This window comes from Chelonus insularis, unplaced genomic scaffold (assembly GCF_013357705.1).
Source record: "Chelonus insularis isolate UGA/USDA-ARS -01 unplaced genomic scaffold, ASM1335770v1 contig_260_pilon, whole genome shotgun sequence".
In the NCBI taxonomy this organism is placed as follows: Eukaryota; Metazoa; Arthropoda; class Insecta; order Hymenoptera; family Braconidae; genus Chelonus; species Chelonus insularis.
The window spans coordinates 277,192-304,904 of NW_023276452.1; the positions used below are offsets into that span (position 1 = coordinate 277,192).

Here is a 27,713-nt window from a genome sequence, read left to right on the forward strand (position 1 = left end):
ATTCATAAATAAATAATTAAAACAATAAAGTATTACAGTGATAGTAGTAAAGTACTTTAAAATAAGAATGCATATTGACTACTTACATGAAGTGATAGTTACAAAGATTGAGAAAATATGCAAACTTAAAGAAGGAAAGTAGAAACAATTAAATACATACAGAACAGTCCAACAGCCAAATGATTTAACTTTATATTAAATATATAAAATTTTTTGTTTTTATAAACAGAAGAAGTAACAGAGTTTGAATTAAAATTGGTAATGTACAAAGATGATTTATTTTTCAATATCATATTTAAATTTAATTTTGTACCTTAGTTTTTACCAAATGACCATCATTATTAATATATTGTCATGTCCAGTAAAATATAATAATATCTTTCCACATAACATACGTAAAAGTACAATTATCTTTAAAATTATAATTCTTTATTCTAATTAGATAAATATAATTAAATATAATGAAAACTTGTTAAACATAAGTCCTCAAAGAAATTTGATTATACATCAAGATATTTGATTCATCGATTTATCAAATAATCTTTAAACTACGTATTTTCTTATAATATAATTAAATATTGTTCGCTGACAATATTTAATAGCATTTAACATTAAATTTTTTGATTAATCCATCATACACATGATAATCTAGGGTCAGTCGTGAGTTTGCTTACAGATGTTAATGATCAGGACTACATTCTATTAAATTGATTGTCGATATTTTAATGAATAACTTTTCGGTTTTTAAATAATATTTTTGTTTAAAAAATCATTTAAATAATTAATTAGTAAAAAATTTGTTACATTATGACACAAGGAAGCGCACAACAAAGAGGAAGGCACACAGGAACTACAGCTTTTCCACTTGTTTGTTTTTGTTTTGTTTTGCTTGATGCTTCATATTCATACTGTCCTCGTGCCCTTGCCCATTCTCCCTAAAAAAATAAAAGTATACATTTTGGAAAATATAAATATTTCTTTCATAATAATTATTATTGTTATGATTAAAATTTCCATTGAATTCATTTCAACTTACACTAGCTTGCATCATTGCTCCTTCTTCTTTCGACTTAAACTCTGCCGAACCTGGGGGGTAATAAACCGGTGGACCTGCTACATTTTTACTCTGTACTTTAGGAGGTGAATGACCGACGAAGTCAACTGTTTTCTTTTGTATTTCACCGGTATTTTCTTTATTTTTACGTTTTATACTTTCTTCTCTTTGGATGTCCACCAGCACTTCACGCTAAAAAAGATTACTTCATTAAGAATCACTCGAAACAGGTCTAGACTTCACTCTTAAAAATAATAATACAGTATAAATGTATTCAATTGCATCTTATACCGCCTGAAGTGGTTGTACTAGAATTTAATTCTATACGTTAAAACAAAAGTTATTTGATACTAACCTCAGAGTCAGAAAATGACGCCATAAGATCATCTAGTTTAGCAGGTGGTCCTTGACCATTACTGGGCCCTTTGCCGTTAACAGGATACAACTGAGTTCCAGTAGGGAAAGGTTTGGGCAGAAGAACTTCACGGTCGCTTGCATGGCTGTTGTTATATGATTCTTTAGAGTATTTATAAACACTTGAACTGGCTAGTGGTGGTGTTTGTGGTAAGGCAGTATAATAACCCCGAGTTGGTGAAGCAGGTTTATCAGGATAATGTTCCTCGATCCTATCAATTAACGTAGTTGTTGTAGTTTCTGTATATGGTGGTTGGTTTGGATGTCCTGGATAATCTGTTCGATCAACTGGAGTATAACTATTCTCATATCTTTCATCTCTGATATAGAAATTCTCTTTTTTCGTGGTCGTTGTTTCTAGATTCGTTGGAGACGGTGCTGAAGGAAAAGAAATTGGTTTTCCATAGTTTGGAGATCCACGTAATTCTTCTTGATAATATTTTGATTCTTTATGAAGAATTGACGATTTTTGATTTATCTCTGGAGTACTTGTGTATCTGATAGGACTAGCAGATCTTTCAAGAGTCTTATCTATCTTGTAGGTCACTGTTTGATCTGTTCCAGTATGTCCAACTGGTAAATAATGCTCTGGTGCTCCTGGCAATTCATAGGTGTAAGTTTTGATTGTCGTAGTGACCTTAGTGTTTGGGCCTGGAGCTAAATTGAGTGGGATGGTAGGCGTTGGTGAAGGCACTGGAACTTGTTCTACTCCATATTCTTGAATCCGTTCTCGTGTTGCAGTGTTGTATGTTGTTGACACTGCCTTGGGTTCGGGATAAGCTAGAAGAGAAGCAAAAAATTTAACTTTACTGAATAAATATGTAATTCTAGAGTAAGAATATCTATCGAAATTGGAGAAAAAATTTTCTATCTCTGGCTTGTTATTTAACTTGTCATTTTCTATTCAATTTTTGTCTTGATGTTTTTACTGAAGTCTCATAAATAAGCTAGCAGAAATATTAGTATTTAAGTTTTCAAGGAGTATTGACGATTTCATAATTTCAAATTTACCAGTTGTTTCACGGATAATTTTAACATCTCGCGATTGACTTCCGGGGAGTGGTGATGTCTGCTTTGAACGTGATGATGAATAAGTGTCTCCATAAACTAGTTCTCGGTTAACCGTTGAGGTCTTGGTAAAAGTAGTTTTCTCTGCATTTTTTCTTCTGTGAATTTCTTCGTAACTCGTTTCGTGTATATCATCTCTATAAAAAAATAATGAATTGTATAAAGACATTGTAAATTATTCTGTTCACTGTACGCCTACGCTACCAAGTACGATTACACAATAACATTCTCTTTGGCTTACTGCCAAGAATCAAGATATTTTGGTACGTGATTTATAGAAAAGTTATTATACTCACGACAAGGGTGTAGTACTGCTAGTCATCATATTGTCGCTTGTTGCAAATGAATCTGGAACATGTAATTGAGTCGTGATTATAATGTTTTGTTCGTTATCTTCTAAACAAGCAATCGCAGGCTGTTGACCACTTGACACGGAGCAAATAAAGCTTAAATTGCAAACAAGTGACTTTATAGTCTACCATTATAAGTTACAAGCTCAATATATTTTTTTTATCGCATCCAATCTCTCGTATACCCATCAGAATTTTTCCCATCGTCAGAGAAATCAGGTCAAACCTCTTCAACTTCAATCAATCCTAATATGGTATATGACTATTGAATGATACATAAGTTGTCATCAATTTCTAATTGTATTTTTGTGTAAACAGCTATTTTGTTACTTCAACAACATCTAATTTACTAAATTGATGCTTCTAAAAGATATCAATTTTATTATATTCTTTAACATTTATTATAAAAATTACTTTTTATATCACGTGTCACATAAATTTTCCTATAGTGTAAGATTTTTTGTTGATAAATTTCATTTTCATTTTAAAATTTGAAAACATCAATTTTTTTCTTTACAATTGGTCAATATTTTGTACTTTTATCGTTATAAATGCAAGAAGAATCGGACTGATAAAAATCTAAACGTGATGTTGCTAAGTTAGAATTATTTTTGCAATCAGTGTATTGAAACGATTTCAAAAACTATTGTTATTCTGACAACATAGGAACCTTATTCACATATATGACCATTCTTTGAACATAAAAATTTTATCTAACGATGTTTCTTTTTTTGTCTTCAACAGAAATTCCTAATGTGCCTATAAGATCTTTATGTCGACATTCACGTTCTCTTTCCGCCCACAAAATTCAAGAGAATGAACTATAAAAAAGGTTCGATGCTTATAATAATCAAATGCTATAAAATAAGCAAAGATAAATTGGAAATTTTTTTTATAAAAAACGTTTATAGTATCAATAACTTTCTCTTCTTATAACACTTGTTTGAATTTATTGATAAATTATACTAAATATTAATTCAATCTTCCCACAAAGAAATAAATGATCAATTATAAAGGTATTTTCTTACTTCAATTAAATTTTCTTTCATGACTTTATGAATATCACCCCACCAATTGAATACCAATAATAAATTACAATCGATCAATTCAGTATGGATAAAAGTAATGCTGAAAAGACGATTGCAATTTGATCAACCTCTTTTTCTCAAGGCTACTAAACAATTTTTACGGTCTGGTGACCTTCTTATTAAGCTCCGATGGAGTCAGCCCACGAAAAATAAAAGAAATTAGTGACATTGGATCTTATGGTGATTATAAACAAGGCCTCAGCTGTAAAAGGAGCGATTCAAACGTCAATCGTTTCCGTTCACTTCTCCTGTATCACAACAAAATACAAGCATAAATTACTTTAAAGCCTAGAGCCCCTTTCTCTTGTGCATACATGTCGGGAAATTATCCAAGCCACTGATCAATTGCCCCACAGGTATTTTCTTCCTCAATGCTTACGTGAGAAAATGACTCTTACCTATTGGCTTCCCGTCGCGACTCTTGTTATACTGATAAGAGACCTGTTTGTATGCCACGGTCTTACTTTGTCCTGGCTGAACCTGAAAAGATTGAACACAAGCTTTGTTATGATAAGGATTAGACATAATATTCAAACAAAATTATTAGCAAGGAGAAGAAGTTTGATTTTATTAAGTATAAGGGAAGTTGATAAAATTGATTGAGCAGCGATAAGGTCAAATAATTATTGATAACAAATCATAACCAATATTGTTCAACAATAATTTATTGCAGTTTTATTGGAAATAAAGTTATGTATTAATATTTTTCAAATTAATAATGATGATTGAGATAAAGTAAAATTATTTCATGAATTTTGTTTATCTACATGATGAAAATTTTATCTTTTAATGTTATGTTACATTAAATTTGACAAAAAATATCTTATCTAGCTATTAGAGAGTACACCTTTCAACAGATGTGAAGAGCTTACATTAAATAAAATTAGCCGAGCCTCAGGCTGTTATCAGCAACATTTATGGTAAAATCATTTAGGAAGAATAATATTTATTAGCAAAGAAAATATTTCATCATTGAATAGTTAATTAATTTTATAAAATTTTCATTATTTAGTTAGAAGTTTTTCGAAATGGTGAAAAATATGATCAATATGGGATCTTTGAATTGTTTTTTGCAATAATTTTCATAAAACTTTTATTGCGAAAAATTCACTCTTTATAATCAGTATTTCAAAGTTCTTTGTAAAAACTTAAAATTGTTTTACCTCCATCGATAGAATCTTTCACAGCTAAGCCTGATATTAAAGTCTGCCAGCACATTCTCACCTTTCTTTAAGCAAGCAATTTTAAAAGATAAATTCTTTCTACATACCGAGTTAAATTTTTTTTACTACGATTTTATTTCTACTAGAATACCGATGAATGTATCAATCTTTAAATTTTTAATTACTCAATAAGGAATAAATCTCTCAATGATTAGATATATTTCGATTGTTGATTAACATCACAGATCCATGTGAATTCAAGAAAAAGAGGATAATAAAAAATTAAAATACATATGTAGTCATTCATACAACTACTTTGAAAATGATCATGCTATGTACCATTTTTTGTTAGCTACCTACACAAGTTTCAGTTTGTACATATGCTCACACCCACACACACACACACATCAGCGTTCTTCAAAATTTAAGAATTTAGGAAGTAATTAATCAAGGACAGTTAGTCAATCGCGGATGCTAAGAAGTAAACAACAATTTTTAAGCAAATTATTACGTTAGTATTATATTATTGTTGATAAACATTACGCCTTTCTGTTTAAACAAATTATTTATAATTAATATTTTATACTATTTTCATCTGTGGGTATTAAATAGTTTTTATGCTGCTGGAAAGCCGATAAAGGTTTCAAATATGTTCGATTGAATGAAAAAATTCGTATTGAGGGAAATAAACCAAGTTGGCAAAGTGAATCATAACGAAAAAATAAAATAGTATTAACTTAATGTAAAAAATTGATCCTATAAAAGGACAAAATAAAGAGCCGATTCTGGCGTAATAAATAACGGAAAATTAATAGCACATTCTCGTCCATAAACTAACGGAAAACACAGCGAAATGAAAAAGAAAGATTTCGAGCAAATAAATGTGTGGGCAGAGAATGTTTTTTTTCGATTCAATGTCTATTTTTTTCGGTCACTGGCACCGTGAGCGATCGAAGAATAATAATTATTGTAAATTAGCATGACTCGATGCAGAGAGCTGAGAAGAGGAGATAGAATGAGCAAAAGAGAGTGCAAAGCATAGAGATAAAAAAAAAGACTTGCTTGAACCGGCTCTCCTTATAAGAGCATAGAAACAGGCTGCGGTCGTTGAAGCATATACAACCTATAATCATTCCGCGTAAGCACGCGTTGGCGGATCGGTAGCACATTTAAATTCTTCGGAATTCCAGGCCTCTAGGGGCCACCCGAGTGAATACTTAATCATGGCATTGTATCGCTTTCGTGAGAAGAGAGAAACGTGCAATACGTGGGAGGTTCCGCGTCGATTGATGTCTATACGACTGGAGATTGTGAATCTACTCTGATTGACACAAAATAGTAAAACGTCATTCAATGACGACTTGAGTATTTAATCAGCTGATCTCAATGTTTTGATATGAGCTCACATTGCTTATTTTATTATTACTCAATTTTTATTTATATACATTTCTTAAAAGTGTCGTCAACTCATCTTTTATTCAGTATGATAAATTAGGACAACTCAATGTCAAGTTATAATTATTATAGATGTTTTTTTTAACAACTTTATTCATACAAATTCGTTAAAAATGTAAAATAAATTTTATCAATTAATTACTTTTTGTTGGTAATTTATTCATAAGTTAAGAAAGCCAGAAGTATTATTAAAAATTTTAATTATTACGATAAATTACTTTGTAACTTACTCCATAAATTACATTCTAGGGAGTAGATTAAAAATTTTGTTTGGGTTTAATAGAAGTTTTTTTTTCGATTGCAAAAGCTGTTTTTTTTATCATTCATCATTTAAAACACTTTTAATTTTAGTAATACATATTTACATTTTAAACAAATTCTTTTTATTAATGAGGAAAAAATTGCAAATTTTATGATAATTTGAATGCAGTTAATTAGCATTTTTATGTGACTACTAATTATTGGCATCCAATTTACATTGCCAAAATGTTAAATTATTTGAATACATTGCTATTAAATAAAATGAATGGCTCGATGTTTTGAATATAGTTTCATGAATTATCTTTTGAAAAGGTCATAGAATTAACAATAATAATTTATCAAGTGGTTTGAAAATTATTTTTAAAATCAAATATTACTAAAAAAAATTTTACATCAATCGATAAAATATTTTTATAATATTTGCAATAAGTTTATTTATTCGTTTAGAAAATTTTTCGTGTCTACAATAACATTATTAATAATTTGAAAAACATTTTTTAATTCTGGTTTTTACAAAATCAATTATTATTCAATTATCCTTTAAATGAATTTAGTAATTAAATACGAAAATTTGATAAATTATCTAGTTGATATTAGTAAAATTTTTTTTCTGTCGTTAATATACAGCCTTAAAATTGCTTCTTTGTTTAAATGCATCCTACAAATTAAATAGCACAATAATTTACGTATTTATGCAACAACACTAACAGAACTTGACCAGCACTAAATTCTATTTCCAGGTGTGAAATTAAAAAGAAAGAAAAAAAAATCTTTAGATATTTAATTATTATAATTTTCTCTTATTTTTTTAAAAATAAATAATCGTGAGACCGTCAAGTACGTAAGGTAATAGCGTGAGTTATGAGTTAAAAGCTAATTGTAAGTCCCAACAATTTAACCCCAATGGGTCATTGAGAAATCTTGAATATGGAAAATGACATTGAGAGACTAGGAATAATACTGTGACCATATAGCATATATTCCACTGATGATTCTACACAGAGAGTTATTTTAAAGATTTGTTTTATGTCTAACATAAACTATATATATAATAGCTTTAACTCATAAAACGCACAGCCTTTTGAACTCTCTAAACTCATGCTATATATTTTATTTATATTGTTACAGTCAGTGACGAGATTACATATGATCTCACCCTACTAGACATTTTCATGCCGGAAGTTGAAGCTTCAGAAGACTCTACCATTAAAACCAGGAAGTTAATAGATATCTATCTTGAGTGGGATGATGAGCAAAAGAACAAGAAGAAGAACAACTTACATTTCGCAATTCAGAGTCTAATGCCTCGAAGCCTAGAATGCCGCTTCCTACTCCATTTGGTCCTGTATTCACATACTTTTCTCGTGTTGTCGTTGTCGTTCGTGTTGGTGAAATAGATCTGAAAACGAATAATGCCAAAGCTTATTTAAATCTATTTATTTAATGGTTTTAGATAAAAGAAGTATTAAAAAAAACTAACAAAAATATTTCGATAAATTTTTGCATTAAATTATAATAAAAAGATTGATATGAAACAATTACAAACATTTTTAATGCTATGTAGATTATAAATGATTCATAATAAATGTCCTGCTGGGATTATAAGTAATTGGAGTTATTTAAAGTAATGTAACATTCAGATGCAGTACAGTGAAACACTTATGATACTGATGATTATGTATTTGTGTTATCACTTATTTATCATTGAATATATATTCTATGAAGTTAGTTAATAGTAATGTTATCAGAGATAATACTTTATGGTATTGCTGAAGATTAATACATAATTTTATTTTATGGGTTTGAACATCCGGTATGATGTAATATAATTTTTCACCTTCGTTAGCTAATTATCGTAATAACTATTTAATTACTTTAGGCTGAATATAATTGCTTTGAAACTTACTAAGATTATTTAGAATTTCCAATAATTAATTAAATGAAATAACAAATCGGAGCAAACATACAATACGAGTTGTTTTAAATTTAGTATTTCTATTTTGTACTAAAAATTATCAATTTACGTACAGAGATAAGAGGTAACAATTACTGGTCAACAATGTCGAATACATGAATTTTTATTGTTCTAACTTTTTAATTCTTTTTTCTCTGTCTTTCATTTCAATTATTTTTCTCACATCTTTAGTAGGGGATTTGCATTTTTCTGAGCATCAAAAATGATTGTAATTATTAATCGTCGGTGTGCTTTGTTAACATCTCTATGTGTTTTTCATCCATTCGTTAGAAGAGACAACAAACTGTTTCATTAAAATATCATAACAATTCCCATAAAAATTGTGGCAGCGACGATATGATTGATTAAATTAAATTCAGCAACAAAATATTTTTTCCCTGGAGGTGATATGAATTACCTGATTTCTGTAACTGTTTTGACAGGATTGGCTGCAGTTCTATATTCAACTTGAGGCGAAATAGGCCGACGTCCACTGGGAGTAGCACTTCTGGATACACTTGTCTGCAGATCTTCCAATAAAGCATCTAAAAATCAATTAAATAAACATATTGCACTTTTCTTAAGTGCATTTTATCTCCACTTGAAATTTTTTTCTTTCATCTTAAAACAGGGGATTGTATTACAAGGGAGTGAATGAACGTAAAGAGGAGTGTGTATAGCAACATAAAGGGAGGGGGAGCAGCTGGATAAAGTTACACAAGCAACTTGGAGAAGACTAGTTTGTTCAATCTTTACCCAAGTTATTCTCGAGGCTGTTGGTCGAATTCACTGAGTGGCCCTGTCCGGATATAGTGGCTCCATGACTCACGTACTTTCTGCTCACATGTGAGCTCTCCCTTACTGATGACATTGTTTTTTTTCTTCTTTATTTACTTCTTTTTCTGCGATTGATATCTAAAACAACAAATATCTCTTTTAGGTCCAAAGTTTGCCATTTTTATTATAACTCGATAATTTGGAATTTTAAACTGAAAATAGTGGAATAATAATAAAAATGTGTGGAATCTTGATAATATATGGCAAGGACATAACTAATGTGCATTCTTTTTTGCGGTCAAATGGGGTCAAGGCGTGTTTACGAGAATCAGCAAATAAATTACTACATATGAGAGTCCAAAATTGTCATGACTGCAGCACACCAGACACGTGCGAGTAGCCTTTTCCGCGAAAGCAGCTTATAACACTTGCACTCAGCACTTTATGTCTGTTAGTATATTAAACTGTAGAGGCTTTAAATAATTCAAGTGCGAATTGCTATAAGCCTTTGACACTAATAAAGTTTTTTTTGTCTGATTTCAAGTATTAAATAATATAAACGAAATTAACAATTAATCAATTTATCCAAAATTAATACATTTAAAAACAATATTATTCAAATTTGCAATTAGTTATTTGATCGATTGTTTTAACAATATACATTGTAATTATTAGATGTCAATTTTTTCCATTATTGAATAAGATTTAAGCGTTCCTTATCTTAAAATTGATGAAAATGAAATGTTTAAAGACTTGATAACCAAAGAAGATCGTCAAGTAAAGATCAACATTCAGCTTTAAATTAAAGTTGAGTTGTCATTTTTCTTTATCTCACCATGATATTTTTATAGTATTTACTCCAATATTCATATAGTTTTTGTTTCAATAAATTCAATGAATTTTTGCCCATTTATCACTAGATCATTCTGTTGTGGAAGAGATTTTCGCTCTACTTGTCTTATTACAAGCATAAATATTTAAAAATTAATGCTATTGTATTTGTAACTTAAAGACAATAATCTATTTAGATCACTATAACAAAAAAAATCATTGTGCTCTTGACCACGACTATTTTCATAATATTATCATTTGTCACGTTGACATAAATGAACATGAATAAAAATTGTATGGAAGCAACGATAAAATAAATTACATTTTCATGTTATGTTAATTGTGATAGACAGAGATACAAGAAAGGTTAACTAGTCTTTAATAAAAGTTTGCTTGTGGGATATCCCTTGTAAACGATATAAATAATCGTATGGATTTGTTTGTGAAAAAATATTGACTAAAATCATGAATTATCAGTCAAGAAACTATTCATAAATTTTTATAGATTTATCTAGCAGTAAGTTAACATTATCGAAGGTTTCATGTAAACAACAAATATTATTCAACTCATCAAACAGGTTGATTAAAACAAACTAACATTCGTATTAAAAATTTTTATTTTGTTACAGAAAGTGATAGAGAACTATGTTAAATTTAGATCGATGAAAAATTAAAAAAAAAAAATTTATTTAAGAGTTTCAGAGATCCTAAATACAATGTGATAACATTTTGATAAAACTTTAATACGACATAAATTCAATACTAAACAATTTCATAGTTGAACGTCTTTGTTTACACAGTTTTTGAGAAAATAAAAATTAAAGTCTTGACTATTATATAAATTCTTATGACAATCACATGATATATCACTAAAATTATATTATCATTTTAGTTAGCATTGGAGTTTTAGCTATAGATTATTTGATTTTGATAGAAATTTATGTTAAAAATAAAAATCAAACTTTCCATCTAGATTTTTATCACAAAAATTTGTCATACAAAATTAGACATTGAGCTTTTTTAAAATTTGTTTTACATATTGCTTTAAATTTTAGTTACAATATAATGAATTGAACATAAAATTAATTAAGAGTAAGGACTAAAAGAAAATTAAGAGAAAACAAGGGTTAATTTAAAATCTTTCACGATTTAAGTCCCAAGGTTAATCATGTATTTCAAGGCTAATCAGTTTGAGTGAGCTGTCAGGACCAATTTGATTGCCCTTAATCACGATTTACAAGACTCTTTATGACATTGTTGAGAAAGTATATTAAACTAAGCTGGCTAAGTAGAAGAATCGTTTGCCATTCCCATACACGTACGCACATAAATATTAGTATTAGTGAAGGTTGTTTCTAAGCAAATGAAGCAATTGATTCATGTGTTAATTTTTTACTTTGCCTCAAACTATGTATTATTAGGTATTTATCTTTAACTCGTATGATGAATTAACATAAACGGAGTTGTATAATCTATACTGAGGATTGTAATTTTTAGAATTACAGGAACGACATTAATGCATTGATTTACCCTGCAGTAGTAACTAGCATTATCATATAACGGGTATCGATTAAATGGAAACGAGCTTCCTCGCGTAACTGATTGACGATAAGAATAATTACATGTGCGTAAGTCAGGTCGTATGGATCAAAGCCACAGGATGCGAATTGCCGCTAGGGAATTCTATGTTATATGACTTAATATTACTTTTTGTTGAATGAAAGTCAGATTTATTTTTCTTCATTAATTATTCTTATCCGATTGCTTTTTAATCGTTAGTTATTGTGCTTAGAATAATATTTAAATAACTTCTTTAATTGCTTGTCGTGCATATTAAAATGATGGTGATAAATTGTCAAGAGAACTAAAAAATCGTTCAACTATCGATTAATTATTGTTTAGTTTAAATTTATTAATCAAGGAAACTATAAATTATTGGCAGAATAAAAAAATTTTTAAAATGAAATAGATTTAAAAAAATAAAGACACGTTAGATTATTTTTCTAATGAAGGAATTTAATTAATATAAAAAATGATACAAATCTGTTTATTAATCGTGAGTTGTTGAATTTAGTTGAATCATATGATTCAATAAGAATAATTATTTATTAAGCTGTGTAGATTATTGATAACAGTTAATCTGCAGCTAATTTAACTATATTTATTAAAGATTGGAAAGATAAGCATCTTTAATCTCACCGTCAACAGTATTTATCATGTCGTTTAATCTTATTAACACTTTTGTTGCTATTGTTTTATTATGTTTTATTATAATGAAAGTACCTGTCATTGTATAAAACTTTAATCGATTAAAACCCAATTCTTGCGTACTACAAGATCTTTTTACAATTTGCGTCAGTATCATTTGAAGTGTGTAATGCATTATCACTTACACCATACAATATTATTTCGGATATTAATTATAAAAATCAATTTACAAACATTTGAATGTATGCTATTTTACTTCAGTTGTAAATATTGATATTTTTCTAAAAAATATTAATATATCTTAATTTAAATTTATCGGTCTATTAATACCTCCATAAAAATAAAAGTTATTTTTAACGTAAAAATAAAAAATCCGAATTTGTAAAAGTAATAAATAAAAGTATATTTAAAAATTATTTTTATAGAAAAAAAACTTGAAAAGATCTATTTATAATAAACCGCATAGACATAAAAAAAACCATTTGCATTTATATGAAGTTAAAAATACTGATGAAATCAATCATGACAGATTTTCTGCGTACTAGAAAACAGGCAATTTAAATTTCAAGTAATATAAGAGATCAATTTCATTTTAATTTTTCATATGTTTAGTTACTTTTTTAATTTCGAGGCCAAGTCTCAGCTGTTTCAATAGCTATGAATTGACCGAGATACCGATATAGATTCATCGTAATCCTCCTGCATGATTGGTTTGAGAAGAGTATGTAAGAATGGGCGTAAAGCGTGGGTGATGGCTGATGATCGATATAACAAATCGTCACAAGTGAGATCGATTAGACCGAATGATGCGAATCGCCGCTTTTGGTGTTATACATATGTTCTAATGACTAATAGAATAGACTGTATATACAAATGTGTGGGTTTGGCCACGCGACAAATATCGAACCAGAACGCAAAACTAAACGTAGAGACACTTGTTACGCAATTTAGTAATTAATTTAAAAGTTGAAGTGTGTAATAGTAAAATTCTATGAATATATTTTATAATGACCAATATATTAACGTACATTATATTCATTCAATTACTTATTCTCTTTAATTAGATCTGATTTTTTTGACATCACCGATAGAATATTTGACAGTGTATACTCTTACGACCCTCTTAATTAAAAATCTATTTTTACTCACATTATTCATTGCACCTTATATATTTATTTTCGGTAATTTTATAAACCTTTAGTCACTTTTTCTTTTCAATCACGTGGAATGAGAATAAGAAGAAAAAATGGAAAAATTTAAACAAGTCAGTCGGAAAGCATGTTGTTTATTTTTTGAGATAAGGTTACTCAGTAGAACTTTGGAGGAGAAGACCGGTTCCGACAAGGTTCGTAAGAGAAAGAGAAGAGTCATGGCGAAATACCAAAAAGGAAAGGCGTCAATGGATGAGCGAAGTACATAATGCCGGATCGGAGGACATCGCACGTGCGTCTGGTCAAGCTGATGTGTGAAAAGTGCACGAGTGTTACGTGCATTTACACCCACGCATCAATTGGTTTACGCATAAATATTTCGTATTTTTATTCTTATTATGAATATGAGTAATTGTTATGAGTAATCTGGCGTAAAATTATTTTTTTTTTTGTTTCTCAAATAATATTTAGATTTTAAAAAAATCATTTGAATAAAAATACTCGATTCAATGGATAACTCAAACTTATTTATAACTTTAATTATCTGGTACTGTTATATTATCAACAACTGTTATTGAAAAAAAGTTTTGTAAAATTAGAGTATATTTTTTCCATTTAAAAATTTTCAAATCATTTGATATTTTTTAATTGATAGAAAAAGGTACTTCTATCATGTAGAACCGCATTTTATAGGTACTTATTACGTCAAGAAAAATAATCAGAGCCTTATTACTCGACTAGTCCAGTAATTGATTCTAAAAAACATTACTAGAATTCTTATATTATTTCAGGAAATTTTTTGATTCAAAAGTTGAAAAAATATTATTTTGAAACATCAGAAACACCATGTTTTCTATGTACTAATGCAAAACGATCTATTTTTAATATAGTATTTCTCTCGGAACTTGTCAGTAATTAATGAACTTGTCAGTCATATATGAGTACCAAGATCAACTACATTGTTTGAAGTTTTTCCAATTAAATAAAAAATCATTTTTTCACTCTAATGAATTTTTCATTACACTTTATCATGTTGTCTCTAATTGATTATTCTACCTTTTTTTTATAAACCAATATTTCAAAACATTATTATTAAGTTGTTGCAAAAATCTTTTGAATAATGTTTACAGTGATTGATAACTTCAGATTAAGTCCAATGGATGATAAAATATTTAAATATTTTTATAAAAAGACTCATTTATTGATTCAATATCTCATTAATTTTTTTTTCCGTCTCTGATTGGATGAGATGATTATTTATGACACATATACGCGGGAGAGAAAATTAATGATCTTTTACGTAATTTCTATTCATTGATAGAGTTAAATCGATGCTCTAGTAACCGTGAAAATTTAATAATGAAGATGACGTCAGTTTTAGGCTGAAGGTAGACCAGAAAACATTTCACCTTCAGATTATATATATTTGGATTTCTTTTTGTTTTTATTGATGGAGACGATCGTTTCTTACAGTGCCAAAATAGACGGCGCCTCAACTTCTGACGCCTACACTCAATCCAGACATGTCGCATTCTATTTTCTTCATCCGGTTTTTCATTATTTTCGTCCGACAATAAGTTGAATTACTACTGTTATAAGACCAGGAAGGTGGAATAATTGAAATAAATAAGAAAAATAACTGATTATGCTTGAGGCTATTTTTTGTATGAAAAAAAAATCATCATTAGATTGAAATTGTGATTAATGGAACATGAAAAAATAGTTAAGAGTTCTAAGGTAATAATTACATGTAACTACTTGTAAACTCATCGAAGACCTTGTTATTATAACATGTATGTTCATGAAGACTATATGCAGAGACGATGACTAAACCCACAAACCAGACTATATTCAGCATCTCAAACCGAACTGACGACTACGATGCGCTATAAACCTCAAACCAATGCTTTTTGGCATTGTGCCTATTTTTTACTTGTTTTCTCGTTTGACGCATACACAAAATTACCAAATGATTTTTTTTTTGAAATTACTAGATGCTATATAAATTGTGGTACCAATTAAAACTTGGTTGAAAAATCACTTTGAAGTGGTTGATGATGTTTTAATGAACTGAAATTTATTTTGAATTTTCACTTTATTTATTCAAAATGATGAAACACAGAAGCTAACATCTTCCGGTTTATCTTTCCGTACATATATTAATTAAATTTAACTAATTAATAATATTCAGTGTTAATGATATCTTAATTCATTCATTTTTTTTCTTCAATTAATTGTTGACAGATGTAGATTCATTCAAAAGTATAATATAACGTTTATTCTACATCTTTATAAGCTTTTTGGTGTTATTCATAATGATTTCAGTTAATAAAAAACCTATTTATACCACAATTAATTTTTATTTGTAAAATTTTTAATATTTAAATACTTTTCAGTGAATCTTCTAAATTTAAATATATTTTTAAACAAAGTTATTTGCTTTGAAATGTTATTAATATTAAATTACATTTGAAATAATATTCATTTGATAAAAATTAAAGTTAGTTAACATAAAAACGTTCCAATAAACATAAATAAAAATAGTAAAACTTACATATTTCAATAAAAGAAGAGATTTTAATCCAAATGAATTCAACACTAAAAATAAATGAAAAAGTAAAAACAAAAAAATCGAACTTAAAAAAACACTTAAGTCTATAAACGAAATTAAAAATAAAATCGGCGGGACGGAGAACAAGCGCGTGTGCTTGTTGGAACGTCTGGCCAGGACTGGCCTGGTCTAGTGGCTGCGCTCTCTTCTTGGTGTCACGTCGAGTTGAGCTAAATCGCGGGGACTTACTCGTGTACTTTACTTCTTAGCTTACACACTCGCACGAATTCAAATGTATGGCCCCTCTAGGGATCACAAGATCACCGGAACCAGCTGGTTGTCATAATCGTGCGCTCACCCTCCCACGTGACTCAAAGAAGAGGACCTTTCTCAAGAAAGGAACGAGTTTTCTTTAGTCACGATGTCGATTGTACTTAGCGACACGATTTTATTAATACACGATATTTTCAATGACTCTACATGAATTTGTTTCACGATTTGGCTTTATTTATTAACCATTCATGGTAGAATAGATAAGAATTTCATGCAGCCGGTTTATTTTTTAAACTAAATCAATTGATTAAATCTTTCTTACGAAGAAAAAAAAAGTTAAATGTTTTATATTAGCGTGTATAAAGTGAAAGAATTATAGCAGATCGTATCTTTAATGATAAAACCACGACTGTAAATTTACCGTAACAAACATGTTTCCTTATTACTCCAAACAATTGGATGACTGTCATGTATATGTTTCTTTATGTTCATACGGTTAAATATTACATCTTTCTGAAGATGTAAATTACCTTGACTTCGAATATGAATGCGCAGGTGTTTGAAAGGGTGTAAAAATTATAAATGGTATGCATATACGTGGACTGTTCGAGGAAAACATGAAGTTATCGTAAAAGGAATTACCTATAGCTTCAATATTATCAAAATGACAAACTCTTCGTCATTGAGACAATGCTGCTCTTACAAGTCCATTTCTGAGCGACCAAACGACCTTGAGTAATGCGTGGAAGTAATGAATAATTTAATCATTCTTGTACAAATTATGTTAAATCTGAAATTTCTAAATTAATTGAATATTTTAATAATATCGATAATAATTAGCTGATATCATCGATAAACTTTCAACAAGTACTAATTTCCTTCTTATTGAGAAATCCGTAATTTTATTGTTATATGTTTAAGAGCATTAAAAATATTTATTTATTATTATTCTAATATAATTAAAATAGTTAATATTAGTAATACAATTGTATCCGGAAAAATATATGCTTGGATTCCAAAATTACGTATCAAGTGCAAAAAAATGCATTTTGGCTACTCCAGAATTGAAAGTTTTTTAACTTAATTCCATATTATTTCCGATAAAATTTGTATTGAAATATGATAAGTGATAATTTAAACGAAGCCAAAACTATCTTTTTAACTTACAACCGACTGATGACTCTACGATCTTATTTTATTCCATTTCAAAATAAGTAGTTTTATGAAGCTAGAAAACATAACCCTAATGTCTATGTAGAATACTTAAAAAAATGTTCTCTTTATAAGAGAAATAATTTGATATAAATATGTCGGGATCAATTATAACAAATAGAGATAGAGATTGTTTGATGTGCCGACTTGTTAGTGGTACTGGATTAATTGGTGCAGGTACTTATGTATCTTATCATTCTAGAAACTTCAATAAAACTCCTGGCAAAGCAATTATGAATTCTATAGCCGCAGGTATGGAATTATTCAAATTGTTGTTCTTATTTATCAAACACTATTGTTAAACATTATTTATTGGAAAAAATCTGATTAATCACTATGAGTGGTTTATTCTGTTTTTTATTTCAGTTTTGGTTTTACTTGGAACAGCAAGGATATTAGATCTCCCCCCATTTCGTCATGTATTATCCCATGAATAGAATTCAGCAGAAAAATATTGAATTTATATTTGTCTATGACACAGTGTTAATTGTTTTGTCGTTTAAAAATACTCTAAATGAGATAATTGTTGTCTAAAGTTATTGAAGTGTCCATCAGAGGTCACCAGCTTATGGTACACCGCCATTATGAATCCTTTGATTTATTATCATTTTCCGAGTTAATTTTCATGAAGGAGCTCATGAGTTCGTGACATGACAAAATTAGAATGTTCGAACATACGTGTACTTTTGAAATAAAATGAAATCAATTGTTAGTCATTTAGTTAGTTATAATTGGAGTGTCTGTAAGAAAAGTTAACGTTGACTATTCCACGTAAGAGTTAATTACTTTAAAATATATTTATAATTTATAAATAATGAATAAAAATATATTTATATTATAAAATAAGTATAATAAACAAAAATTTGAACTAATTGAATATATTTTTTTTTTTCTATTAGTGATAGCAATGGAATTTCCCAATTTAGGTGAACATTGCACTGAAAAAACGTGCAATCGATTGGATTTTCTGCCACTGAAATGTGATGCTTGTGAATCAATCTTTTGTACCGATCACATATCTTATTCAGGACATTCATGTCCAAGTGCTTATAAAAAAGACGTCCAAGTTCCAGTGTGTCCATTATGTAACGTTCCAATTTCATTAAAACGGGGAGATCCTCCAGACTTAGCTGTTGGACTTCATATGGATAATGATTGTCAGTCAGATAAAGCAAAGAAAAAAGTATTCACCAATAAATGCTCAAGTAAAGGCTGTAAAATCAAAGAAATAGTTCGAGTAGATTGTAATGAATGTGGGAAGAATTATTGTCTAAAACATCGTCATCCTGCTGATCATCATTGCGTTGGCCGGGAAGAGGCTGTGAGATTGAAAAGATTAGAAGCAATACAAAGACAAACTTCATCAAGTCATGGGTCTCGAAGGAATATTAATCAAAATTCACAAGCTTTTCGTAATATTCAAGGATCTATGAGTGAAGATGAAGCTCTAGCTAGAGCTCTTCAAGCTTCCCTACAAGATGAAGAATTACATCGTCGGCAACAATTGCAACCAGTGCCTTCCCAAAGTCGTGACAGGTGCATGCTCTCATAAACTTTTAGCTATTGCAAGAATCTTTGCTTATTTTTATAACGATAACTTTTTCATCTAATGTCAAAGTGAAAATTTCATATGTGTTAGATGCTAATCAAAAGGCTGCAATCTGTCTGTCTCAGATAGATATAAAAAAATACAACGAAGGAAATCCAATCAAACAGTGGTTTTTTCATGAAGTATGATTATAAAAATTAAAGATTTAATTCGATCTTTAAGTAGTGTAAAAATTTCGACCAAATATTTTTAATATTAAGTTTGTTTACAGTTCCCATTATAGACTTTGGCGATTAAATATATCAATTAATCAATAACAAAGTTAGATATCACAAAAATTTTGAAATTAACAAATAAAACCTTTTGTATAAAACGAAAAATTTTTTAACAATTACTTTAACGCAATTCTCAAAAATACCACTGTGTCTTCATGATAAATTTGTATTAATTAAACGGCAATGATATACGCCCCAGATTGGGGATGCATACATGTTTACTCTGCTTTAAGAGATAGTAAAAAATTTTATGATTAATATTTAAATAAATTTTAGGTAGGAAATTTTTTAATTTAATATCAATACTATTTAGGATTTTTCCAGAATTCATCGCCGATACTAGAGCTTTTTTAAAATTTACATAAACTTGAGATATCCATTATAAATATTCAAAAATTTTCTATATTTCCATTCTGTATATTATCAATTCACTAAATATAATAATTATTAATTTTTTATTATATCTCGTTATTGTTATTATTATATATACTTGCTTATTTATCTTAATATGATGTCAATTTTATCAACAATTATGATCAACTTGCCAAACATTCCGAAGTACAACATTATGATTCTATGCAGTTTTTCAAATTATTGTATATCCAATAAATGTTTTTCATTCTGATTTGTTAATTTATTTTATCAATAAATCAATTGGCTTTCAGTACATTTTATAATATAATAATTTCATCGTAATAAGTGTTTTGTCATTTTTCGATTTAATACAAATAAAAGTAAACGAAAAATGCTTCCATGCCACATAAGAAATAACATTATTCACACATTGTATTAGAACATATTTTATTGTTAACGATTTGTATAATTCTTCCACAAACTGTTATCTAACTTCTACATTTTTACAATAATTAATGGTATCAATGAGTATTTAATTATTGACAAGAGACGCACGTTTATGACTATATTAAATTATACTCCAACTTTTCCAGCTTTTGTATCAGTCTTAGGATTTGCTGTAATATTTTGAACAGCTACAATTGTTTCATTAATACTGGTTTGGAGATTTCTTAAATCTTGAATGTAAAGTAAGTTCAGTGCTTTTGCTGTGTTATTCAAAATTTTATCTCCCATATCAAAACCCATTTCTGTATTGTTAATAGGAAATGGCGTACCCTTCAAAATCACAGAATTAGGATTCTTTAATGCAGTGGGATTTAACCGATGAGTAATGTATTTTCCACAAGCATCTAATGTTGTAAGATGATCAGAATGTTGACCAATCTTTAAAATTTGAGCTAGAGATTTGACACCATCTTTAAATTCATTTTGTTGAACTGGAGAAAAATATTACAATTAATAAATAAAATACTATACACGTAAAATTATTAATTAATTAACTTACAGTTGAGGTTGTCTAAAGGATTCGTTGATTTAACACTAGGGACAGCATTATCCTTTTTATTTTCATTTTTTGATTGACGATATTTTTCAACTGTTCAATAAAAATGTCTTAGTTCAGGATTTTTTTGTATTTTATTGAAAAAAAAATCACTTTATGATATTTACCATCATCTTCAAACTCAAGTCTAACAGCAAGTCCAGCTAACCATTCAAGTTTATCAATATTAGTTGTAGTTATTGGACATCCAACATCAAGAAGATATTTTTCAAAATGTTTGTCCCATTCATTGCTATTAATTTCTCTTAATCCTGCTCTATCTTGAATAGTGTAATGTCGTATTTTTTGATCTTCTAACCAAACAACCAATTTTCGAAAATGTTGAACGTCTTTAAAAAAAAGAGAATGAACACATTTATTCAAGAAAAAAAATTATTAAAATAATAAATATGTCTCATAAAAGATAACTTACTGTTACCATTAACCTTATCCCAATACATGTAGTCCAAAGCTTTTAGTTTTGATTTGAACATTTTGCAATCTCAATGAATTAAAATTAAATGTTTTAAACTTGTATAATATTATTGATAAATATAATTAAATAATTCAATTTTTACATCAATATTAAAACTCCAGTTGAAAGAAGCCGTAGTGTTTCTTGCAACATGTGTATAATATATATAAATGATGACTATATAGAAGAATACAGGGAAGTTGTATGTATAAACTCAAAAAAACTGTACGTTTCGATTTGCAACAGGTATACGTTGCAAAAATTCGGCTAACACATGTAAAATATGTCTGTCCGTACTTTTATGAATGAAAATAAACCAAAGTTAGACAGCCTTAACATCGGTTAACTAACTGCAATTATGCATTACTGACCAGGGTTTTTTAACCGTGTCAGAAAACTTCCATGCGGGTCTATTTTCTCTGACCGTGTTCAGTGAGCTAAGTAAGGTTAATGGTCACTCACAAATATTTTAATTTAGATTTGGAACCAGATTAGATATCGGAATAGTTAAATGTAAGTCGAAAAAAATTGATTTATTTCTCAAGATAAATAAAAATGAAAGATTATTATGAACAATTATCTTTACTACATGTATACAAAATTTAGCGACATAAAATTAAACTGAATTGGCGGGCTAAAACGTATTTCTTATCTCTATGTAAAATTGTATAAAATTACATGTAAATAAGACTATAAACTCACGTGACTTTTGGATTTTGTTTTTCATATTTTTTAACCTCAAATTGAAAATGGCTACAGCTTCAAATATAGAATGCGGCGACTTCTTAGAATTCCAGGTATCATTGACTTATTAATTTATTTTCCTTATATTATATGTATATGTATAAAATCATATAAATACAGTGTTTATTATATACTCTAAATATCTAAAAAATTTTTACATTTTGTTTCATCAAACAATATTTAAAAGTTATTTTTTCCAGGATGCACTACAAAAAATGCGCAAAGTAGATGATAATATAATCTATTTACTTAATACAACAATACCTACTGAATCTTTCAAAGGTCAAATTGATGCAAAAGCAAAATGTGAAGATTTATTTCAGCAAATTCATGCCGGTCATTCTCAGCGTGAAATTGCGATAAAAAATTGTTTAAATGCAACTCGTGAAAAAGTTAAACAATTAAAAATAGAAAAAAATAATAGACCAGACGATATTAAAATATTCAAAGATCTAAGCAAAGAACAAACAGTTCTTCGATTGTTAGAATCGGAACTTGGCGTTGAAGAAGTAGTAAAAAATAGAACAAATAAAATTTATTTAGCCAAGTGCCGTCAGTTTTATAAACCAAATAACTTAAAATAACTAAAAAAAAACATCATTTAATAATATTGTTTTGAAAGTAGTTTCTTCTTTTTTGTATTATATTACAGATAAAGTATAAACATATTTGATTTTTACAATTTTATACAAAATAATTTGGGCAATACATACCTGTTGTATTTAAATAAAGATTTTTTCAGATCGATTTTCGATAAAATAATGTTTATTGAATTTTTCAACATTTTATTATGATTTGTAATGTACTAAATAAATTCAATTTGTTTTGGTACTATTGTTAGCATCATTTTGCCTCATTTCTCATGTTAGCAATAATTTCACGGCGTGTATTATCTTGCTCAATCTTCATCTCAGCTAATTTTTTTTTCTTTTTTTGCTGACCTTGGATTATCGTTATAAGAAAAATGATTACTGTGCCGATTAGAAGAAAATTTGCAATACGAATTCGAAGCCGGCTGGTTGCAGTCTGCATAACGTCTAATCTATAATAAATATACAATTAAATATCTTTAACAAAGAAATTGAACACACATCATTTAATTGATTTAAATTATGTTTCTCGAAATTATCCCATTAAAAATTTTACGATTTGATACATAAAAAAATTATGTTAGCATGTATAAGTCAACAAAACAATCATATTTTTCTTCAATGTTATTTGGAATTTTTTTATTTTTTGAAATAATAAGTGTAAAAAATTTAATTTTTTTCAAAAATAAAGCGAATATAATTCTTGTAATAGTAAAGTTTCTTTGAAAAACGTACTAAGTAAAGAATAAATACTAATGTTTTGGGGCTTACGGTACTAGTTTTGGAACATCTTCTACTTTTGCATATTTCTTTGTCCAAACCAAAATTTTCTTGTCAAAAAGTGAGGTTGAATGTAAATTTGATTCTGTAAATAAAAGTACTCAATTATTTTTGTATACTTAAAATTTACTTTTAAATACAAATTCGTTCGTTAAATTAATTTTGATAAATCAGGTATTACAATAACAAAAAAATGTTTTAATAACATGCTAACTTCTAGCATAAAAATATCTTAAAATTGTTCAACGTAGTTATAAATTCTCTGTTACTTGAGGGGTTTTTACATGTAAAATTTGAATAATCATTGTTTAGTTACAGAAATGAATCTTGTTGTGTGTTGTCAAGTACTTATTTTTAAATTTCTATCAAAACAATCGAAGATGATTGAATTAATTATATTCTAATGAGATGAAAAATAGCTTAGAGTTGTGAAATGAATTTGATGAGCCTAATTATTTTGATACTCTGTCATAATTTGGTTGAAGCACGAATTACGAACAAATTTTAAAAAACTTTTTTTTTGTTTTTATTTCATGGATTCTTTTATAATAAGCACTCTTTTCATTCATAAATGTTTACAATAAAATATATAAATATATTATGTAATGAACCAATTATAATTGTTAAAAAAGTGTTCGATAGAAATGAATTACCAAATTTGTTTTTGTCATTTGTTTCTATTCTTGATGACGTGGGATTATTATTATTTGCATGTGTGTTCGTAGTGATTCTTCGAACGTTTTTTAATAAAAAAATTGGTTTATTTATAATTCGTAACATAATGATATTCTATTGTAGATAAATTTGATTGCAACAATTCAGTAAATTTTCACCACCTTCAATATTTTTTTACAATTGACACAGTCAAATAATATATAATAAACACTTTCTATAGTACAGTTGGCCAAAGAAGGCCAACAACCAGTATTCTTGGTTGATACAGTTTGTGGTAGAGATGCATATTTCTCGTTCATGTGCCAGTCTACTCTTGATAGAAAATTTACCGGTTGATTCTGTAAAAATAATTTAGTCAAGAAGAACCACTCTCTCTACTTTGAAAAATAATTTATTCGATCCTCGTAAAGAAAATACAGCAAAAAAAGTCAAACAAGTGTAGTGTGGAATTATGAACCATCAAAATTTTTGAGGTTTTCTTATTTCAGTTTGACAATAATAACAACTCAACATAATTTTGTTTGTTATGAAATTTATGCACAAAAAATATTATGATTAGTAAAAGTACTTGTAAATCTAATCATTTTTCACCATAACCGTCTTACATAGTTAATTTAGTTTTTTTAAAAATATTTCTATCCATAATATTGATACATTCCGAGAACAAGATAATTCCAAACAAAATTATGATATCCAATAAAAGTAAGTATTTTTTAAATGAAATAGAGTGTCTAAATAACCATTAAAAAATTGAGACAGGGAATTTTTGTTACACGTTATAAACAATGGAATAATGATAAGAAAAATGAATAGAAGCCAATATTATTTATTTACTTAAATTTTACTCAATTACATTTTTTACAATTATAAAATAACTATTCTTATTCAACACTTCACTGTAATAAGCAATTTTTTTTAAATGTAAAAAATAAATTATTTTATTTCAATCGACAATACTATTGAACTATCATAGTAATAATTATCTTCGTTAAAATAATCTTATTTCATTGTATAACATTCACCTTTTTCATGCTCCTGAATAGATATTTCTTTCTTTCTACTATAAATTGACTATCACATAAAATTATTAACAGTAAAGTAAGAACCTAATTTTTAAAATACTTATTTTAAGGTATCTCAGATAAAGGAAAACATCGGCGTCACCATTCTGGAAATAATAGAAGAATAATTGATGCAAATAAAAGAAAAGCAACGCTTGAAAATATAGATCATAATTCTGTAATCGTATGTCAGTTTAAAAAATATGCTTCTGAACTTGATGATAAACATGACCGATCTGAAAAAATTATAAAATGGAGTAGAGATATTACGATTGAGAGTAAAAGAATAATTTTTCTTTTACATACTCTAGATGCAAAGAGTGAAACTGAAACTATATTAAATAATGCTAAGATTCGTCTTGAAGCACTGGCAAAGACAATATTCAAGAATATCGCGAATGAATTAAAAAATCAGGATTCTTATCAATATTTACGTTCTTATACAGCTGGTCTTCAAGAATATATTGAAGCTATTACATTTTATTATTATCTAAAAACAAATACTATTCCACATTGGACCACATTACAAAACGATTTATCATATAATGATTTAGATATAAAAAATGAAATATCGACTGAAGATGTTACAAATCTATCTTCAATGAAGCTACTAATTACGCCAAATGAATACATGTTAGGCGTTGCTGATCTTACAGGAGAACTTATGCGAAAATGTATTAATAATCTAGCATTTGCTGATACAGAAAGTTGTTTTAAAACATGTAACATCGTAAGAGAAATTTATAATGGATACTTAAGTTGCACTGGTTTATGCGGAAAGGAAATTCGTAGAAAGCTTTACGTTTTAAAACAAAGTCTTATTAAGATAGAAAATGTTTGTTATGCAATAAAAATTCGTGGCTCTGAAGTGCCAAGACACATACTCATTGATGTTGTTATCGGAGTTGCTGAAAACTATGATGCTGAAAATGATGAAGGATGTCAAGCATATTAAATGTATTCTAACAAATGGAACACAAAAAAATATGAAATTATACTTTCAAAAAATGCTTCGTCAATTCAAGCTATGTAAAATTAAAAAATGTGCAAAAATATTTATGTACAAAGTATCAACTAAGTCCTTTAATATATAATAAAAATGTGTGACATTAAAATTTATATATTCAGGAAAATAAAATTTTTGTACTAAAGTTTCACTTACTCGATAAAAGGTTACTTTTTCTAAAACATGAAAAAAAGTTTTGAATTAAATGTACATTGATTATATAAATGTACAATCAATTCAATTATTCAAATCATTTATAAAAAAAATTTGAATATCATTTAGTTACATTAATAATTATTATTCAATGAAACTATTTTTTAATAATTAATAACTAAATTTTTTTTGTATTTCACATATTTTTTTCTCTAAAGAGATACATTAAAAGCATTTTTAAAAAAATTAACTTACTTCATGTATCTGTAATATATCTTACCATCCATTTTAGACTTATTGCAAAACCATATTAGCTAAACATTGATAAAAAGTCACGTTTTTTACCATCAGCTTCCTGTAGTTCATATTATGATAATCATATTAAAAACAAGCTCTATCATCGGCAGACACATCATTGTATTTATACATTGAATCACAATAAACAATTTATTAATAGAAGTATACACCTGAACTGAAATTAATTTTATGAAAAAAACATAGACATGTTGTTTGAGTTAGAAATCATGCTATAATTAAATTTATATTGACTTGATTTTAGTCGATAACAAAATTATGATTTCGATTAATGAAACTCTCATAAAATAAATTCAAATTAAATAAAACTTTTTTAATTTTCAGACCCTCAATAAATAGCAGCAAAAAGAACAAGTTAATATTAAGAAATGTTATTTATTCAACTATTTTTGCTTTTTGCTCCAAATTTAACAAGTCATGATTCGATGTTTCAGATTCGTTATAGACACTTTATAATAATTATTCTTATAAATGAAGAACTTGAATATGTAATTTCTTAGCAATATTCGATTTCAAATTTTAAAAGAAATATCTAATAATCAGGTAAATTATATTACCCATATTATATGATTGTCTTTTGATGTGTTTTATCAAAATAGTTGAAAGTTTTAATAATACTCAAGTAAATAATTTTAAATTGGTTTTATAAAATGTCTAAGTGAAACTAGATACAATGAGTTTAAATTAACATAAAACAAGTTCAACATTAATTTACTATCTACGAAGTGCTCATATTTGCTTAAAATGCAAATACTTATTATATGAAAATAAGTTAGAGAATGAGGAAAAATAATGAATACACATACATTAAATATATATTTTTCAATCGGTTTTATTATTACACAAAAATTGATATTTTTTATACCAATGTTAATTATTAAAAG

General features: G+C 27.8%; 6 protein-coding genes across 10 annotated transcripts; 3 read left to right on the forward strand and 3 right to left on the reverse strand.

The window, feature by feature from the left end:
• Positions 1-311: 311 nt before the first annotated feature.
• LOC118064947 (uncharacterized) lies at positions 312-16,525 on the reverse strand. 4 transcript variants are annotated; one of them, XM_035079908.1, is made up of 10 exons: positions 15,523-15,635; positions 9,564-9,722; positions 9,226-9,352; positions 8,135-8,252; positions 4,373-4,454; positions 2,833-2,884; positions 2,480-2,673; positions 1,410-2,248; positions 1,037-1,246; positions 312-935 (listed from the first exon to the last, which is right to left on the reverse strand). In XM_035079908.1, exons 2-10 carry the CDS (start codon positions 9,676-9,678, stop codon positions 801-803), a joined length of 1,872 nt encoding a protein of 623 aa, XP_034935799.1. In that variant the 5' UTR covers positions 9,679-9,722; positions 15,523-15,635; the 3' UTR covers positions 312-800. The 4 variants fall into 4 exon arrangements, with proteins under 4 accessions (XP_034935799.1, XP_034935800.1, XP_034935801.1 ...); XM_035079909.1 differs by having other exon boundaries at positions 15,533-15,616; XM_035079910.1 differs by lacking the exon at positions 15,523-15,635 and adding an exon at positions 13,773-13,792.
• Positions 16,526-18,260: 1,735 nt separating this feature from the next.
• Positions 18,261-20,095, forward strand: LOC118064935 (AN1-type zinc finger protein 2A). The gene is made up of 2 exons (XM_035079888.1): positions 18,261-18,581; positions 18,710-20,095. The coding sequence occupies exon 2, from the start codon at positions 18,718-18,720 to the stop codon at positions 19,360-19,362; it is 645 nt and encodes a 214-aa protein (XP_034935779.1). The 5' UTR covers positions 18,261-18,581; positions 18,710-18,717; the 3' UTR covers positions 19,363-20,095.
• A 323-nt stretch (positions 20,096-20,418) lies between these two features.
• On the reverse strand, positions 20,419-21,840 carry LOC118064934 (RNA transcription, translation and transport factor protein). The gene is made up of 4 exons (XM_035079887.1): positions 21,464-21,840; positions 21,159-21,380; positions 20,995-21,084; positions 20,419-20,926 (listed from the first exon to the last, which is right to left on the reverse strand). Exons 1-4 carry the CDS (start codon positions 21,522-21,524, stop codon positions 20,562-20,564), a joined length of 738 nt encoding a protein of 245 aa, XP_034935778.1. The 5' UTR covers positions 21,525-21,840; the 3' UTR covers positions 20,419-20,561.
• Positions 21,841-21,932: 92 nt separating this feature from the next.
• On the forward strand, positions 21,933-22,944 carry Ccdc58 (Coiled-coil domain-containing 58). 2 transcript variants are annotated; one of them, XM_035079891.1, is made up of 3 exons: positions 21,933-22,018; positions 22,112-22,302; positions 22,437-22,944. In XM_035079891.1, exon 3 carries the CDS (start codon positions 22,465-22,467, stop codon positions 22,831-22,833), a length of 369 nt encoding a protein of 122 aa, XP_034935782.1. In that variant the 5' UTR covers positions 21,933-22,018; positions 22,112-22,302; positions 22,437-22,464; the 3' UTR covers positions 22,834-22,944. The 2 variants fall into 2 exon arrangements, with proteins under 2 accessions (XP_034935782.1, XP_034935781.1); XM_035079890.1 differs by having other exon boundaries at positions 22,450-22,944.
• A 48-nt stretch (positions 22,945-22,992) lies between these two features.
• On the reverse strand, positions 22,993-24,488 carry LOC118064937 (UPF0389 protein CG9231). Its single transcript, XM_035079892.1, has 3 exons — positions 24,273-24,488; positions 23,611-23,704; positions 22,993-23,291 (listed from the first exon to the last, which is right to left on the reverse strand). Exons 1-3 carry the CDS (start codon positions 24,397-24,399, stop codon positions 23,093-23,095), a joined length of 420 nt encoding a protein of 139 aa, XP_034935783.1. The 5' UTR covers positions 24,400-24,488; the 3' UTR covers positions 22,993-23,092.
• On the forward strand, positions 24,444-26,538 carry Trax (Translin associated factor X). Its single transcript, XM_035079886.1, has 2 exons — positions 24,444-24,996; positions 25,427-26,538. Exons 1-2 carry the CDS (start codon positions 24,981-24,983, stop codon positions 26,308-26,310), a joined length of 900 nt encoding a protein of 299 aa, XP_034935777.1. The 5' UTR covers positions 24,444-24,980; the 3' UTR covers positions 26,311-26,538.
• The last annotated feature ends 1,175 nt before the right edge of the window (positions 26,539-27,713 follow it).

What these genes read in the sequence shown, in the direction of transcription:
- Ccdc58 (XM_035079890.1), top strand. Translation starts at nt 22,255, where the DNA reads ATGGCTACAGCTTCAAATATAGAATGCGGCGACTTCTTAGAATTCCAG. An exon ending in GCGACTTCTTAGAATTCCAG is followed by an intron (nt 22,303 to 22,449) that starts GTATCATTGACT and finishes TATTTTTTCCAG; the next exon opens with GATGCACTACAAAAAATGCG.
- LOC118064937 (XM_035079892.1), bottom strand. Translation starts at nt 24,399, where the DNA reads ATGTTACGAATTATAAATAAACCAATTTTTTTATTAAAAAACGTTCGA. An exon ending in AAATGACAAAAACAAATTTG is followed by an intron (nt 23,705 to 24,272) that starts GTAATTCATTTC and finishes TTTTATTTACAG; the next exon opens with AATCAAATTTACATTCAACC. An exon ending in GATGTTCCAAAACTAGTACC is followed by an intron (nt 23,292 to 23,610) that starts GTAAGCCCCAAA and finishes TATTTATTATAG; the next exon opens with ATTAGACGTTATGCAGACTG.
- LOC118064934 (XM_035079887.1), bottom strand. Translation starts at nt 21,524, where the DNA reads ATGTTCAAATCAAAACTAAAAGCTTTGGACTACATGTATTGGGATAAG. An exon ending in GGATAAGGTTAATGGTAACA is followed by an intron (nt 21,381 to 21,463) that starts GTAAGTTATCTT and finishes TTTTTTTTAAAG; the next exon opens with ACGTTCAACATTTTCGAAAA. An exon ending in ACTTGAGTTTGAAGATGATG is followed by an intron (nt 21,085 to 21,158) that starts GTAAATATCATA and finishes TTTATTGAACAG; the next exon opens with TTGAAAAATATCGTCAATCA.
- LOC118064935 (XM_035079888.1), top strand. Translation starts at nt 18,718, where the DNA reads ATGGAATTTCCCAATTTAGGTGAACATTGCACTGAAAAAACGTGCAAT.
- LOC118064947 (XM_035079908.1), bottom strand. Translation starts at nt 9,678, where the DNA reads ATGTCATCAGTAAGGGAGAGCTCACATGTGAGCAGAAAGTACGTGAGT. An exon ending in TCGCGACGGGAAGCCAATAG is followed by an intron (nt 2,885 to 4,372) that starts GTAAGAGTCATT and finishes TACATGTTCCAG; the next exon opens with ATTCATTTGCAACAAGCGAC. An exon ending in AGCAGTACTACACCCTTGTC is followed by an intron (nt 2,674 to 2,832) that starts GTGAGTATAATA and finishes ATTTTTTTATAG; the next exon opens with AGATGATATACACGAAACGA.